This window comes from Struthio camelus, chromosome 1 (assembly GCF_040807025.1).
Source record: "Struthio camelus isolate bStrCam1 chromosome 1, bStrCam1.hap1, whole genome shotgun sequence".
NCBI classification, from domain to species: Eukaryota; Metazoa; Chordata; class Aves; order Struthioniformes; family Struthionidae; genus Struthio; species Struthio camelus.
The window spans coordinates 44,431,631-44,448,998 of record NC_090942.1 but is presented as its reverse complement, the minus strand read 5'-3'; the positions used below and the strand labels follow the sequence as shown (position 1 = coordinate 44,448,998).

At 41.2% G+C, this 17,368-nt stretch overlaps 1 protein-coding gene across 18 annotated transcripts in view; it reads right to left on the bottom strand.

Annotated features, from left to right (window-relative positions):
* Window positions 1–17,368, bottom strand: part of NAV3 (neuron navigator 3) — a 552,459-nt gene that overhangs the window by 108,316 nt on the left and 426,775 nt on the right. For all 18 annotated transcript variants that reach the window (XM_009669555.2, XM_068936171.1, XM_068936179.1 and 15 more), the window contains 3 exons: window positions 6,157–6,265; window positions 5,343–5,726; window positions 1,513–1,632 (listed from right to left, as the gene is read on the bottom strand). In XM_009669555.2, the coding sequence (XP_009667850.2) occupies window positions 1,513–1,632; window positions 5,343–5,726; window positions 6,157–6,265 (613 nt within the window). The remainder of the gene's footprint in view (window positions 1–1,512; window positions 1,633–5,342; window positions 5,727–6,156; window positions 6,266–17,368) is intronic.

Here is a 17,368-nt window from a genome sequence, read left to right as displayed (position 1 = left end):
ATTGCACCGTGGGAAGACTTACAATAACTTTGAATCCCAGGTGAACGAAAGACACAGAGAAGCACAAACACGTGGGTGTTAGCAACACTCTCCGACTCTAATTGTATGATTCCCATCCTCCAGTTTTTCCACCCTCTCTCCCACTTTAAGCTTACGGTTCTTGTTCTCACATACAGTGCTCCACAAAAGTCTCTCCTGCCCACATCTCATTTCTCATTTTCTCCTTCTGTCGCTGCCTGAGTTCTATCCAAATTATTTTCTTAAACGCCCACTGTACACTTTCTCTGGTCTTTGCATCACGTCAATGCTTGCGTTCCAAAGACCCAACCAGTGTTCATTTGAATTGCTATCTAAAATAGGCCTTTTCTGCAAGGTCCACAAATGGTAACGTATTAGCTAAAGAAACTCGTTTTTTTAAGTAACTGGATCTATAGATGAAAATTGTCTCCTTTATCCTGGTGCACTGCACGCACTGTTTGACTAATGCAGATTGTATCTGATTGTTTCATGGATGTACTGTCATCACACACCTATGAAAAGTAAAAATAATACCATGGATAGGTTGATATCCTAGAACTTCAACTAATTTGCTGGATTTGTAAAACCAAAGCCACTCTGTGAACCTTTCCTCTCTTCCTGATTAAACACATTTTATTCCTCAAGGAAAAACTGATTTGAAAAAGATGGGACTGAAATCAAACCCCTAAATCTGAAGACTGCCAAACTTTGCAGCTGCTCTTTATCTATATGATGGTCTGACCAAAACCTCAGAGCTGACAGCACTAAGTTCTGCCAAAATTGGGTTATGCATTGATATTTCTCAGAGATGGACACAAGCCACCAAATCTGAATCTACTTTCAGCTCAACGAAAAGAAAGGGAAAGCCCTTGCCTAATCTGTAGACCTACTAGTGGGAGCGCATTTTTATGTCCTCGCCAGAGTGTATAGTTTAAGTGTAAGTAAGTGTATAAGGGCAGGATAGTGTTGCCTCCCTTTTCACACTGCGTAGAGAATGAGATATAACCCCACTTCTCGCTTCCCACTGCTCACAGGCATTGCTTTCTTCTAACACCTCCAGAGGTCAAAATGGGAGGAAAAGAACCGAACGTCATGGTCCCAGCCAACCCCAAATGTTCTGACCAGCGGCATCAGGCACGCACAAGCTCTGCTACATTTGGACCTCGTGTATCCTCTATACCCTACATTCACCTGTTGACAAGGCAACCTGTAAAAATCCTGCCCTATTTCAGAGATTCTAGATTGTAGATAAAGTCTGCGCTCCTCAATATTTTTTTCTTATATTTTCAAGAATAAATCCTTCCTCTAAGTTCCCTTCGCTTGTGAGGAATTAGCTTTTTCCCCCACTCGACGCGGTATTTGGCATGCTTTGCCCTGTGGCCAGAAACCTAGCAGTCTCAGAAACTTGCTTTCTTTTGCTACTTATGAGCAAGTATGAAGGATGAAAAATACCTGAAAAACCTCAGATAGCTTTATACTAAGCAAAGCAGTTACCTGTCTGCATCCACAGTCACGTCATGAACCCCTCTCTGAATGACGTCTCGAGAGGCAGCTAGGTCTGGTATTCGGTTCAGACTTCTTGTATATAGGTTGAGTCCTCCATCTGTCATGTACCTGAAAATAAATGTGTGGTCAATCAGTGGGAAATGCGGCCATCTGGCAACTATGTTTCATTCTAAAGTTAATGGACTGTAGAATTCAAATGTTTAAAGTAAGGGCTGCCCTATTAGATGGTAGACTTGATCAAATGTTCTCGGTTTGTGTGCCCAGGTACGTGCTTATTTTCTAGGATATTTTGCCTTTTTTTGACAGCTTACAGGGAAACCTGTTTTGTCAAAACCTATTAAGAAAGAGGCTGTCAAGTATCTTCATAAATTCACTTTAAGTACTGCAGTCTTGTCAAAGAACAGCACCAGATGCAAGAAACTTAACTCCAGGAAAAAAAGAAAAAAGTGCCATTCATCTAAATGGAAGAATAGGTAACAGAAACTGAGAACCCAAATCTGCAGTCCCTACTTGCATGCAGTCACTCAGATATGAAGACAGACATCCACTGACTGAAGCCCTTACAATAGCAATTTAAGAATCTGTTTGTTTATATCCATGTTCCCCTCCTTGATTCCTACCACTTCACATTCTAATGAATGACTAGTGAACAGAACAGAAAGTGTAGCACTGCTTACTCACTAGACAGCCATTAAAAGTTCCTGAATTTCAAGAAGCAGCAATAATTTCTAAAACGCCTACCTACAATTTACCCTTTATCTAAGGGTAAGGGATTTAACCCTTGGTGCTTATAACTAAGCCATACCACAAACCTGTCTCGCTCTGAAGACCTGTCCATTATTTCTCAAATACCTTATGTTAAACCATCTTCCTCCTTAGGCTCTTCCTTTCTAAATCTCCCTCTTGCTGTTTTTATAACTTCAATATAGTCACCTGCTACGCGATTTGCAGACGTTTCTTTGTAAAGGCCCACGCACTCCTATGGCACTACATTAGTTATAATGTTAACACAGGCATACGCATCCAGAAAGGAAATCCAGGCATACCCCAGTGAAACTATTCCAGGTAAATTTACAGGCTTACTGAAAAGGGTGCTGACCCAATGCTGGGAGAATGGTTAAAACAACCTACTGGAGTTCACTCCTCGTTCAAATAATCTTTAACACCCGCTCTCTTAGAGCCATAAAACAGTGCCACTCAAAATGCATCTTTCAGTCGAAGCGCATGTTTGGCTACACAAACATTTTGCTTTAATAACTCCGCGCAGCCTCTGAAGCGCAAGCCAAGGCACACACACAGCACTGGTGCTCCAGATGCTCCAGATGTGTGCTGGCCCCCTCCCTGCAGTTCCTTCAGGGAGCTGATTTAATTGAAATCAAGTGTGGCAGGGAGCAGGGGGCTAAGCCCAGGAGCACTGGCCTCCCCGCCGCGGTGCGAGGTGAGTCCAAGGGCCCTGCGCGGTGGTGAGCGCCAAGCTGCGGCAGCGCGCCTGCAGTGTGAGACGGCGCCGGGTCCTGGGTGCCACGCTGGATGGAGGCAGCCTCAACAGTGCTAAACAAACACAGCAGGTTTGCCTGTTTGTTTTTAACTAAACTCTAAGGCGTTACACCTACCGGTAAGATTTGGCCTGCCGTGCGGAAAGGGATTTCTGAAACCCTGGTTCCTGGAGTCTGCAGAAGATGGCATCACGTTTGTTTTCAAAGGCAAAAAGAGTTCTCCATCTTACACACTAGATGTTCCCTTTTATTAAAGCCAAAGCTTAGACTCTTTGAGAGATTATGTAGCTAGGGGTAAATTATATAGTAGATTCCAAGGCTCTGGAATTGCATATTAAATTGAGCTGCGGTTTGAATGCAATCCAGTCTATAGGGATTTTTCCTGTATAAGTAAGGCCTGAGCAGAGAGACTTAACAAGTGCAACAGCCCTTTCTCACACTAATTTCTAATTACTGCTGCATTCCTATCCCCAAGTGTTTAAAGTAATTAAACTGAAAATAGGAGAGGAATAAAGGAGATAAGGCTTAACATGCCTCAATGAATCCTGAATTTTCAGAGCATATTAACTTATTTTTAACATTTAGCATACCTAAAAAAGTGAATTGAGCACACCACAACTTACTGTCTATTGAGTCATCCTTATTACAGATGCAAAGAAAAGTCACACAATAAGACGACTATATTCATTCTCTAATGTGATAAGCTAATTAATACAACTCATCAGGCTCTGCAAAGGGTTCCCCTCTCTCTCTCTCTTTTTTTTTTTTTTAAATAAGCCTATATATCCATCAAAGACATAATTTATATTTCCTTTATGGAAAAAGGTCTTAAGACATTCAAGTATCATATTTTCAAGACTGTTTTTCTGTATTCGGATACTGCAGTTGAGCGACTTTGAGCTCTTAATACTTATTCTCTTTATGTCACTGTCTGCTCTAGCACACATGAATATGGCATCCTATTTCACAGCCACTAATGCTATGCCGTGGACAAGCTTGCCAGCAGTGCTCCATTCACAGATCACTGAGATACTGTAGCAGGAACTATAGAAATATGCTTTCTTTCTTGTTATACTCTGTCCAGATATCCACCACTGGATGTTACTTAAGGTGAGATACTACGGTAGACAGAGCTCTGATCACAGACCTACATTTTCTCTTAGGAGCGCATCATATCTTATTTCATTAGCCGCTGTTCTCTAATTATAGCTGTATGCCAGCCTTACAGATTAGACGGACAGCAAGAGTCTCAAATTTGCACAGCACCAGTAGTATAATGTGATGTGGCTACGGTACTTCTATTCAAACCAATGTTACCTCAGCCACCAAGCAGCCACGAGATGCCAACAAGTCCACTAAAGTAACATTTTAGGCAGCATTGATGGCTAAGTCAAGGATAGATAAATCAGTAACACGGTCTTTTTTCTTAAATGATGGTTTAAGAGTTCTGACATACAAAGAAATGAAGTGTTTTATGTTCCTATGATTGATATAAAAATTCTTAAACAGTAATTTGAAGCGAAGGTGGAGGTGCTTTTTAGTTGTCTCAAGAGAAAGGGCCCATAGTGGAGATATCCACAAATCAGTCAGAAGTGTAATCATTAACACATATGGAGACTTTATAAAACAACAAAAAGTTCCTCCTATGGAGAAAGTCAACTTCCACATGAAAAAAGTACAGCTGCCCCCTCTCAATATCAGAGGGGAGTCAGTTCCCCAAAGTCAATCAACTGAACAGACAAACAAAAATAGGCAGGAAAAATATAAATAATTGTCATTCTCTCTTCTGAGTAAGCTAGGAGAGTGACTGATCTATTCCTATCTCAAAAGAAATTCCTACAGCTCAGATGATATACATAGTTGCAAAATTGTGGTAAGGGCCTATCACACAGACTAGGCTAGACAACATCTGAAGCGGAAACAGAGAAAGTCAGGCCTGTCAGCAACTGCTTTTCATTAGCTGCATCCAATACCATATCTATCACCTCAAATAAAAAATAAAGATACTGAAAGAGGACCCATCCTAGGACAAGCAGTGCAAAATGATGGTCCACCAGATAACTAAGAAATTCCAGTAAGAAGTAATAAGAAGTACCTCTGCTCTTATAGCAGTTAATAGCAAAATCATGTTGATGTTAACGGAGAAGAACTGAATTCAAAGGCAGGTAAGAACAACACTGTCAGCTTAGGGGCTTGTTTTTGTTTTTTGATATTATGTAGCATCCATAATGAAACTTGTTCTTGTGTGCCAGAATTCGTTATGGAAAACCCTATTAAACTTGCTAATCACTCTTAGTTTAAGTGGGTAAAAATGCTGCTTACCCACTATTGATGTCATCAGTTCTGAGACTTTTCCCGAGAATGTCCCCATCACTCATGTAGCCACCAACATCAACTTCAGCAGACATATCCAAGTCATTACTCCCTTTCTCACTCATGTCGATCTGTGAGATATTTCCAAGGCGAGAAACAGCTGCTCGGCGAAGAGGCGTGGTGTACATGAATCGAGAAGGGTCTGTGTGTATGAAGCGACTCGTGCCACTGCGAGGATAACCAGCGCCCAAGGACGGGGCATCTCCTGCCTGCAGCCGAGGACTGGCCTGCCCCAGCCTCCAAGTCACTGCAGTTGACCGGCTTGTCAAGCTTGGTATACTTCTCCCGTTCACCTCAGTTGTCACAGTGCTATCGAAAGTTGTCTCCAACGTACTGCCAAACAAAATGGAGAAGTCAGTGAACTGTGCTTTCTTTGTTCCTGAGAAACAAGGGGAAGTGAAGGCTGAAAGAACAGATCGAGTTTAGAAACAACGTTCGATGTGTGCGCGTGCGTGCGTGTGTGCGCGTGCACATGTGCGTGCTCGTGTATACAGTAACCTCTTCTTATCAAATAACCTGAAATCAATGTTATAGTCATTTAAGTAAAAATATAAAATAATAACCATCTTTGTGAACGATTTTATAAGACACACTTTGACAGAAGAGCGTATTCAAGTTACATTTAAGTTGTTGAGGCAATTCAACGAACAGTATGGATAATGTCACACTTAATTTTCCCTTGCAAGTCTCTTAACTCATACAGCAGGTAATAAATACCCCTCCGCAGTCCAAAGTTCTAGCAGTCTACACAAAAGTCAGGTACCTGTGGCTTATCTGGGTCCCTCTAAGGCTGGACATAGTTTCTTCTAAATTCTGTCGCAGGTCTGCTATATTCTTTACAGTTCGCATTCTTCTTGTTTCAGGGTCTTCCCCTGGAAGAAAACAACAACATGAGCATATATTTTAGTGTACATAAGTATAGAAGGTTGAATAAAGTGCATACGTGCATACATAGCTGAGAATACATACATATGTTATATTTCTAGACTGTATATAGGTCTGTTCCTTTAACCTTTTAAAAAATAAAACCTCATCCTTTCAGTAATAAAACACACATATGCTTGTAAATAAAATGTGGTATGTAAAAACTCCACTGAAAAGAGTCCTAGTGAAGTATCCCTGGTACAGCCCAAATCTGTTAACGAAACTCAGATTTACAGTGTTTGGATTTTTATCCTCTGTAATCAAGGCAGGATGCAGTCCCAGACCACTTGCTATATACTATACAGCCTCTTTTTCCTCCTTGACATTTTACATGACTTGGTAGGAACTAAAGCCACAGTAAATCTGTGTCTGGAAGGAATTGGGATGACTGTTATAACAGCTCTTCAGTATGCACTTAACATCCAGGCTATTTCAGAGTACTCTTTAAGTCAGGCACTTAATAAAGCATCTCTCCTGAAATGAAATAGTTTCCTGAAGTGGGGGATTATTTTTCACATGTTTTACACGGGATAAAAATCAGAACACTCTAAGCACATGCATCATTTATAGAATTAGGGATTCTGACAGCCTTCATGGACGCATTGGGACAAGCTAGTCTGGTTTCCTGAAAAACACAGCCCACAGAACTTCACCCGGAACATCCTGAATCACAATTACTTCATACAATAAAAACAAAAACAAAAAGAAGAAAACATAAAATGTACATATTCTGTGCACAAAAGGAAAACGCAATAAAACTCAAAGCAATCTACAAAACAAAGATTTTGAAGTCACAAATAAAGATACAGAAATGCATGTTTTCTAGCATATTCCTATACTGAGGAATTTTAGTTCAGTAATGTTGTTTGCATATCAGTGACATTGAATTAACATCAGTTTTTGGTTTGATTTCTTTTGTGGAATTAAGGAATATTGAAACAAAATCTGTGACAAAATCACTGGTTTGTTCAAGGCTAGTATTCTGCTTCTGGCTCTGTCCCATATCTGTTGCTTGAAAGAAGGTTGGCAAGAAGCATTATTATTCTAGTTATGTGTACAATACTGGACATGAAGTGTAAATAATTTCCTTTTGATTCCATCCATGTTAAATTTCATGTCATACCTCATTTTGTTAACTTAATTTTACTCTTCATTCTGGAACTATTATACTCTATAATGAAATTGTACAACCACTAAAAATATCTCTAATATTTAATTCTAAATTTCAGCATTCTCATCCAATACAGAGCACAAGCTTCTAATTTCATTTTGGAATTCCTGTGACATCAAGAAACTGCTTCACTTTTGAATTCATGTAACAGGAGACAGTCTTGCAAATTTAAATTCAGCATCATTCAAAAATGAAATCCAAGTAGAGACAAAATGCCATGCAGCACTAAGGCATTTCACATTTGTAAAATGTAAAATGCACTTGCACATACACATCTTCAGGTTGCTGTATCTCTCATTCTCTTGCTACCTTTCCCCTTCCCAGGACTGTATGCGAGTTTATACAGGATAAAAATTCAACAAGTGTGTTGTCTCTGAAGAAAAGCATGGTGCATCATCCAAAGGGGAGAGACAGGTGAAAAACAGGTAAGAGGTGTCTGGGAAGGAGGCAAAAAAGGAAATGTATACCTACAGAGTAGAAAAACTGAGAAAAAAGGAAGGAGGAGATCTTAATGTAGAGCTTTCAAGGAAAGCTGCACAGGATAGTAAGCTGAGAAATATTCAGCACTGCAAGGGAAGCAATAGGAAGTTAATATTTAGCAAGGAATTCTGGAAAGGTAAAAGGTCCTACAGGAAAAATTTCTGAAAAGGCATAGGAATCTACACACAACATCTGCTTGAAGGCATGCATAAAATATAGTGAGGGTGGCTTGCCCCGGGCCGTGAGCATGCGCTTGGGCATAGATGGACGCAGTAGCTAAAGCAGCAATTGTATCCTATTGTAAGTACAATGTTAATTTCTCCTTAAACTGGTTTAACTTCTATGGTGACAGATTTATTTCAAATATAAGGGAGAACCTGCAGAAGCAAACTATATTTGAACAACGGTTCACTTAAATAATCTTCCTAATTTTGAGTTTTGACTAAGGATGGAGTCTTTGAGCTCATTTACAAGCTGAATTGCTACTGTACCCAAGTTCTCCAGTGGTTTCATGGGCCAGCGGTTCATACACTGCTGGGCTGGCACTCTGGAACTGACAGCAGCACAGGGAAAGAGTGGAAAGAAGTGGTGAGGATATGGACCCAGCATCTTGGCAAACTGCACCCAGAGACTGGTCCATTCACAAAATTTTGCTCCATAAAAAAAGCTATCTGGGAGCCTTTTCACATGTAACACCTTGAAGGAGGCAAATGTTCGCACTGATACAGAAGTTATCACAACTCTCCCGTGTTTCAAGGCAGGTATGTGTTCAAGTGCCCTGCTGATCCATGTACGCACGGATCCCATCTATCATTTACAGAGGTTTCTATGCCATCCTGGAAACTCCTGTGAGGCAGGAGGGCTCATGCCAAGGCTATGCTGGAGACCATTAAGTCCTGTTAAAGAGTGAAGCTGCCGTTTAAAGCGCAGACAGCTCACAGGCAGACTAGCAAAGCCTGCCTCCAAGCAACTGCCTACAGGGCGCTCAGCCGCTCACTGCCACTGCTCTTTGCATCCCCACTCCACTCAGGGCGCTCAGGCTCATTTCCAGAAGGACGTTACCTTCCTGCCACAACACCTGCAGCAGGGAGACCCAAGACCTGTTTCCTACCCTGCCCCAAACAGCAGCTGAAAGAACAGCTTGTCGCTGCTGGTACGAAAGAATTTTCTGCTCCATACAGAAAGGCAAACTCCAGGGTATAAATGGGCAGAAATAAGGCAGTACAATACAATCCCTATACAGTGATTTGAGGAACTGAAGATAATTCATATTTGCAGTGACTTTGTCCTTTCCTTCCTTATTTATCCTTGTCAGCTGTCCTTTGCTTTAGGTTAACACTGCAAGTTGTTGCAGCAAAAATGACAGCAACTGTCTTTTTAATATATATTGTACAATATCTATCACAACAAAGCCGTAAGGTATATAATTGCAATACAAAAACAAAAGTACATATACATGGCAAACTGCCAAAATACATCTTCACGGAGAAAAGGATTTCACCTTCAAACAAATTACCCTGTTCAAAGTGGCATTATTCTGTCCTTGAAAGGTGATAAGTTTGAGGTCTAATCTCCTTTGATCTCTCAGTGACACAAAGGGTAATTTCAAAACCTCTCTATCATTTTTTTTTGTAAAAGAGAGAAATCAGGAGTTTTATGGTCTTAAAGTATTGCACAGTACTACTTACAAAACCTTCATTACTATAACTATGAAGTGTTTTTAAAATGGTTGTTCTTTTTCCTTTCCCTCCTTATCTTAGGGGTCTATTGACAGGCTTATGCTATACCATGGATGAAGAAGTCACAAAGCAGAAAAAAAAAAACAAACATGAGACTTGACAAATTTTATGCACTTAGTGCAAAACCCTCACACCTAATTCGCACCTGACATTTACCCACATTCTCCAGGACAGCACCATGGCCTCCACCCATCTCCACCAAGCCTCCTTGTACACAGAGGACCAAAGAGATGGTGAATATACTCTTTATTCTGAAAACTAGCTCCACCTTGTCCATTAGAAGAGTCAGTCTGCTGGATACAGTAGGATGGCGACCCACCATACAGGTTCAGAAGGATGCCACTCCTCCAGGCTCCCTGTTGCTTACTACCATGGCCCACTGCGATCATACAGTCCACCCATATTTGCACAGCTTAACATATTAGAAATGCTCTCCGGCTTGTTATCTCAAGCAGTTCTATTTTTTACATCAAAGAAAAGGAATTCTGTTTTACATATTGACAGACTGGGATATGCAAGACTAAAATCAAGGTTCCTTAAAACTTTCTTACAAAATTCTGTTCATCTTACATGAAAGTCCAATGCAAATATTTTACTGGCCCCGTGAAATATAATCTGCTCAAATCACTTGTAGCTTCATGATTTATATAAAATATTTATATTTCAAAAAATTGTTCCCAATTTTTGCCTATAAGCAGTGAACAGGTTCTCTCCATGAATACCTAGAGAACACATTCTTTTCTTCCCCGGTATGGGATACGCACACAGGAAATCAAAATAAACATTTTACTGAAATCATCTAAATTAAACTTTTATATTCACAATTCTGAAGCTTATCCATAACTGCACACACAATAATAAAGTGCATGATCATTTCAGTTCTTGTGTGCGTGTAATTACAGCCCAAAATAGATAACAGGAAAATAATAATTCCATTAATAGCCTGATTTTCATAAAAGGATTTACAAATAATAAGCAGCTCCCCTAAAAATTGTTCGTTCTTAGATATTAGCTCCATTCACAAAGGCAAGTACCAATATTACTCTGTCGGTGGGGAAACTGAGGCTCACAAGAGAACAGGAATTTGCTCAGTGACACATGGCTGAATAGGAGCAAGGGCAGGTGAAGCACTCAGATTCCTTTGGTACCAAGCCTCTAATTTCTAGGAAAAACAATGTTTGCCTCTTCCAGAATACTGGTATAGTCTGATAATAGAATGTATTTATAAGAAGTAGTTACTTGTTTCTTCATTATTTTGTGACAGTAACTTTTTACTCTACATATACAGCAAAAACTATATCCTGAATCTTAAACATAGTCAGGGCCTAACATATTGACCAGCGAAATACCTCTAGACACATGCCACATAACCTTGGAAAAGTAAGCAGACACTTCAACCGTCTGACCAGTTGAAGCGCAAAGCTGCAGAAATGAACGCTTTGAGCATTCTTTCAAAGGAGGGAAGAGATGAAAAGTAAAATCAGTAACACAGAAGTCTTTTGAAGCACCTACAGCTGTGGATTTCAAATGCTCCCTAGCATGCACCGATATAACTCAGCTGTGAAATCCTGGCACTCATAATTCCACGTTTATGGATGAAATTATCAGCAAGGGAGTGTGGGGGGGGAGGGGAGCAATAACGGATGGGTAGTTTGTAAGTAGGCCAAGACATTTTCTATCTATCTAAACCAAACCTTGGATGTAAGATTCCAATTTTAGATTCACGAGAACAAATGTCATTAAAATTAAATTATTTATGAGTAAACTAATAGCACTTAAATGTTTCACCTTATTTTTTAAACAGCTAAGAAAACCGTGCTCAATTATTCACATGCTGCTGCTGCCCGTGCACCTATCAAAAGTGATTTAGACATTTGTCTTCACCTCCCAGTCTTTAGAGTAAGCAAACAAGGAGGGAATGGCTAAATCCTATTTTTGCATACTACTTCAAATAAACCCAGTTCTGTCTCATGACATGACTGTCAAGAACAGAAATCTGCTCCATGCAGATATGTCCTATCACTTGGGTCTCCTCCTGCTCTTTCGCATGTCAAGCCAAAGTTAACTTACCTAAAATATCAGTATAAAGGACCTGTTCTAGGTCACCCAGCATCGTTATTATGACATCTTCATCCAGATGTGCAGTCCCTTCACGCAAGCAGCCTTCCTCCTCCTCCTCTGCCCAGTTCCTGCTGGGGAAATGGGATGTGCAGGATGCATTTTCATCGTCTGATTTTCCCCCATCCTCATTATCAATCTCAAAGCCTTCATCTGCATGCTGGCCTGCCGATCTCCTGGATGTCTTGCTCCCAGGAGGTGGGTGCACGTGAAATGTCAGGGGTGTGGTGAGGCTGGCGTGGCAGAGGGAGTGCACGGACTGTGAGAGGGACTTGGAAAGTGAGCTTCTACTCCCGGCTTCTGCCTCCCGCTGATGGTAACTCTGACTGGACTTGGAGGCGTTTCCAAACCAGTTCTCCCTGTACGAGTATCGCCTCTTTTCCCCTTCACTGATGAGCGTGAGATTGGTTAGAGACTTCTGCTTCTGGAGACGAACACACCCTCTTTTAACCTCCTTGCCTTTAAACACGGACAGTTCAGCAGACCGCTGCATCTTCTTGGCCGTGGCTTCACCTCAGTTAGATTTCATATTTTTGAGATGGACAGCAGTTCAATTCTTTAGAAAGGTTTAAGAGGTGATCCTTCCAGCACTGCACGCTGCACATCCCAGGTAGCAGATATTTGCACTTGTAATGAAAAGCACAGCTCAAACATGCAGTGTACAAACTGGAAATGACTAGACAGGCACAGTCATTTTCTTTAAAATTACGCTGCTGTCTCTGCTAAGCCACTTCTCTCCCGTCACATTAATCTGCGGTACTTACAGTCATTTTCACTTGGATTTCTCTCAAGCAGAAGAGAGTTGATCAAACACTCTGCTCCAGCACAGAAGTAATCCCAAAAGCCAACTGTGTTTTCCTCTCTTCATCCAATCACCAGTCTCATCAGAGCGATGGGCCTGCATCTCTGTCTACAGCTGCTGCGTTCTGAAATCCAAAGTATGCACAAGTGCTGTCTTGGGCTTTTTTCCTCCCTCTCACCAGATCATGACTGATCCCAGTGCTCGGCTCTTCACTTTAGATGGGCTGACACAGAACTGCAAGTACAGCCTCCACGTCAGAGCTCAATAAAGAGCCAAAATTAACCACTGAAGCAAAGCTCTGCACAAGCCTCCTTACATTTTAGTATTCAACCTGCATTCCCAGATATATGACTCTTCTCTGCTACTGCAGTGAATGCTGCTGGCTGCCATGGCAGCAAACATCCTGGTGAATTAAACCGGAGACACAGAAGCCTCTGCCCAGTTTACAGTGCCACAGGTTTCAAGACACAGCTCCACCTGAACGGGATGCTACAGTAACAGACCTAGCTCACAGTCAAATGCTATTTTTCTCCCTGAAAGGTAAGGATGACAAACTATTTCTTCCCTATCACTGCTACTCCCTGTGCTGGCAGCTAAAAGCAGATTTGCAAATGGTCCTTGAGTCTTGCAATTTCTGCTATAAATAACAAAAATATAATTTAAGATGATAAAGAAGCTAAAAAATGAAACACAACAGTACCTACCCAGCAAGGTGACTTATAAAAGGAAGCATTTCGTTTCTTTCTCTTTAAAACACACCTTGCATGCCTCTCTCTGAGATTCAGAGGCTACTACGGAATTAAAGAGCTGTGATAAACGCATTGTTTCACAACCTTCTGAAGAAATCCTATTAAGTAAAATACTAATTTTCTTACAAAGCAACTGAGTATCATGTCTGAACTAAGTTCACCAGTTCTAAATGTTGTTTTTAAATAAAATGTCAACAGGGAAAGACTTACGCCTAAATATGTTTCTTTTCCCACTAGTAAAAAGGTATTAGTACTAGGAATGAAGACAGCTGAACAAAGAACGAGCAGAATTTCATTCTGTTCCTTAGATACAAACTTTTTATCTAGGCACAATTAATTTCAGTAAAAAGTATGCAGAAATCTACAAATATGAAAACTGCTCTATAACAGTATACTACTTTTTTCACCACCAAAACACCATTATCATAAATCCCTACTTGGGAAAGCTTGACAGGGAATCAACCTTTAAAAATGCCACCCTAAGAATTACAGACTATTTGCAGATTTCCTGCATGAATAAATAGCTGCTAACAGAAGCCTCAGGGTACTTCTTGCTTTTCACTGGCTCAGTGTAGAGTTTTTATAAATACATAGGAAAAAACCCCACTGGTAGAAACTTACTGGAAATTTTAAAGGAAGGATGCATTTTTTCCTAAGTAACCTTCATAAACACTAACACTTCACTAAGCCAGAAGGAAAAAAAAAATCAGTTGTTTCAAGTAATGATGGTTTTCCATATTAAATAGTCAATACATTCCTGGAAAGACAGGGTCCACAGCAAGGCAGACGAGATATCACACCCCCTCCTCACCTAGCCCACAAAGTCAAAGCAACAGAAGACAAGACGAACGCTCTAGCAGCCTGAGTAAACAGTAGTCCCAAATACTACATGTCTGTCTCTTAATCAGCATCGAAACAAAAAGTGACACCAAGATGGTTACAGCGCTGTATTTTCTCCCAGGGTCTTGTCAGTCACAGCGGCATATGGGCCCTGCAAAGGTTTTTGTTAATATGCTTGTGCCTTGCCTGTGGCAGAGCCCGGCGCGCTGGTGAGGCCGCTCCACCAGCCCAGGCTCAGGAAGCAGGACTCCAGCCCTCTCCATATGTTCCTGTGCTGGTGGTACACGCTGCCTGCGCGCGCCCCAGCCACGCGTCAGGAAGCCATGTGGCTGCAACAGCCTGTTCAGGATGTCAGAGGAAGCTGTTGAGGTTATTAGAAGGGCTTCACTGGGCTGTATATCAAGTAGGGAATTTGCAAAATGAAGGGCAATCTCTTTTTTTTTTTTTTTTCCACTTGCTGTTCTAAAAAATTCACCTTATATTCAAATGGGTACACTGTTCTCAGCAAGTAGGTTTCAGATGAACAGGACGGACAATGGTTCAGTGCTGTGTAGCACTGCTGGACAGTGGGACCAAAGAGTCAGTGCTGTTACGCTGTCCCTAGCCTAAACAGCAAGGCTGAATGTCTGCCTAGTACTCCAAACAAATGAATGGTATCTTCTTCACCCACCAAACAGCTACAGTCTGTGGCTTATCTCCATGGTCAGCTGCAGGCAGGCACGGACCCGCTCTGTGTCTGCCCCAAGCTCCCCGTGTGCGTGCCTGGCCACACGTAGCCGTCACTGCTGGGGCTGCGTCTAACCCCAGCGAGTCCATACTCTCTCGAGCTTGCATTGCTCTCCCACGGCGGCAATGCTCCGTGCAGCTGCTCGGGCCTGAGCCTCAGTGGGTCAGGGACTACCAGACCTGGCCAGACATGTTTAGTCTTCTTTCTAATTGGGAGCAGAAAAACATAGGGTGGGGGAATCAAACATTTTCACCCAATGAGCCAGATCAAAGCATATGCACCATGGTGGCAATGGGGCCACTCTAGGCTGCACGGGTCTCTGCTAGGGGGTCCAGGTAGGTCCTGAGCAACCCAGTGGAGTCTCAGCAACTCTGCCGACCTGCTTCCTTCCCGAGATATTTGCTGCAGCCACCGTATCAGCCCAGCTCCAGCAGGACACTGGTCATGGACCGCGGTCCTGGGATGGGAACAATATGAACTGTGGGGGGACACATGAGGGTTAAGAGCCACAAGCCAGCTGCCCCAACATCCACCTGCTCTATTTTCTTTTGCACATACGTTACAAACCTGATGAATCAAATACTAGGATATGCAGGCACTACAGCTACCCATGCAACCTTCTTTTGACCCTCACGTGTAAAGGTTATGCTAGAGCCTTCAATTAAAAGATTATATGAACTTTTTTTCCCATTAATCCCACTGCCTCACTTGGTACCCAGGTTATTATCCTTAAATACAATAGATGCATACATATCTGGGACCAAGTGCTCATCACAAATTTATTCTTCTGCTTTACCACACCTCTCTGTAGGGCGTCATTTGACAAAACATACATTTGCAATGTGGAAAATTCTCAGGCTTATGTATTGAAAAATACTTTTGTAAAGCTCATCCTTCCATTGTAAATTTATGAAAAATAGCAGCAAACAAACAAACTTGTCTAAATTAAACAGACTGTAGAGGAGATCACAGGACAGCAAATATCATGACACAGCATTATTCCTCAGCTACCTTGCAATTCAATGTATTCCCCACCCAGCAGATAGGAATCCGTTTAAGTAAAGAACAGCACAGGGAATTTCCCCAAGCCATCATAGTCAATGCAACTTATTTTTACTGCATCTTTCATAAAAGGAATTATAAAAATGATTTTAAGAACTAATAATCTAGGGACAAATTTTTCTCTCAGATAAAATTTTCTTTGAAGTCTCAGTGCATAGTTTGGAGCCTTATAAATGAATTATGTAATAGATCTGCAAATGCATAGGATTATGAGTCTTCAGCTAAGCTTACCTAAAAAAAAGTTGCAAGCTATTTCCACACCCATTAATTAGCTAGTTCTTTCAGAAAGAAAAGAAGCAGAGTTAGCATAAAAGCTTGAAAATTGAACGTTACTATGCTAATCCTGCCATTGATATCGGCATGTAACTCTTAAAATTTCTCTTTCATTTGTGCCTCATTCCTCAGATTTTTTGTAATTAGTCAATATTTGTAAATTCATGCATAATTGTTTAATCAAACACTTTGCATTAAGCTCTTTGAACATGTAAGCACTTGTTAGAGCCAAACATTATCACTGATTTCATAAAATAATATTTTGTAGCTACAGACATGTACGGTTTTCAAAGGCTTGTAAATTAATTAATTTACTGCTATCCTTCTCAAATAAACTTGCAGTAGACTGGTAAATATCACAGCTACTACAAACAGAAAAATTAGGTAAGAAAGTCTAATCAACTTGTTCCTAGTCACACTATTAATCAAAGGCCACACTGGCTTTTTAGATATCACTTTATTAGCCTCTTCTTGCTCTCATTTTTAAATCCTATTTGTAAAATTTTACTCCATTTTTGCAGAGAAACATATATTATGAGCAGTCTCAATGAGGTAATTGGTACAAAAAGTACACGCAAGAAAGCATTTTCATATATGATTACAGAGTAGGTCTTAGGACTCCCAAATTTGTCTGGGATTTCCTGGTCAGAAGTATACACATCTGTATGCCACATGTGTAATGAGTCTAATGCATGCTGAATGCACCACAACTACCCCACAGATGACCCCTGCCAATAAATCTGACTCATCCCAAGCACACCAGATTGAGCGTGTGTGCAGATATCACTGGTGCAGCCCATGCAGGGGGGATCCAAGGCGCTCGGGAAGCGCGAAACCGTCTGCACATGTGCTGCATCACCGATCTGCACAGGCACAGTGGAAACACCTGCAATGGCTCTGGCAGAGCGGTGGCATATTCAGAAAAATTGTAGGAAAATACATCTGAGGCACTTCGAATCACATCTGGAAAAATCCCCAGCAGAGAAGAAGGAATTGTGAAGAAATCCAGATTTACAGTAGCTCTACCAAGAGGCAGAACTGGCTTTAGGCATAAGCCGCGTGGGAGATTACCTAGGGGAGTAGATTGGCT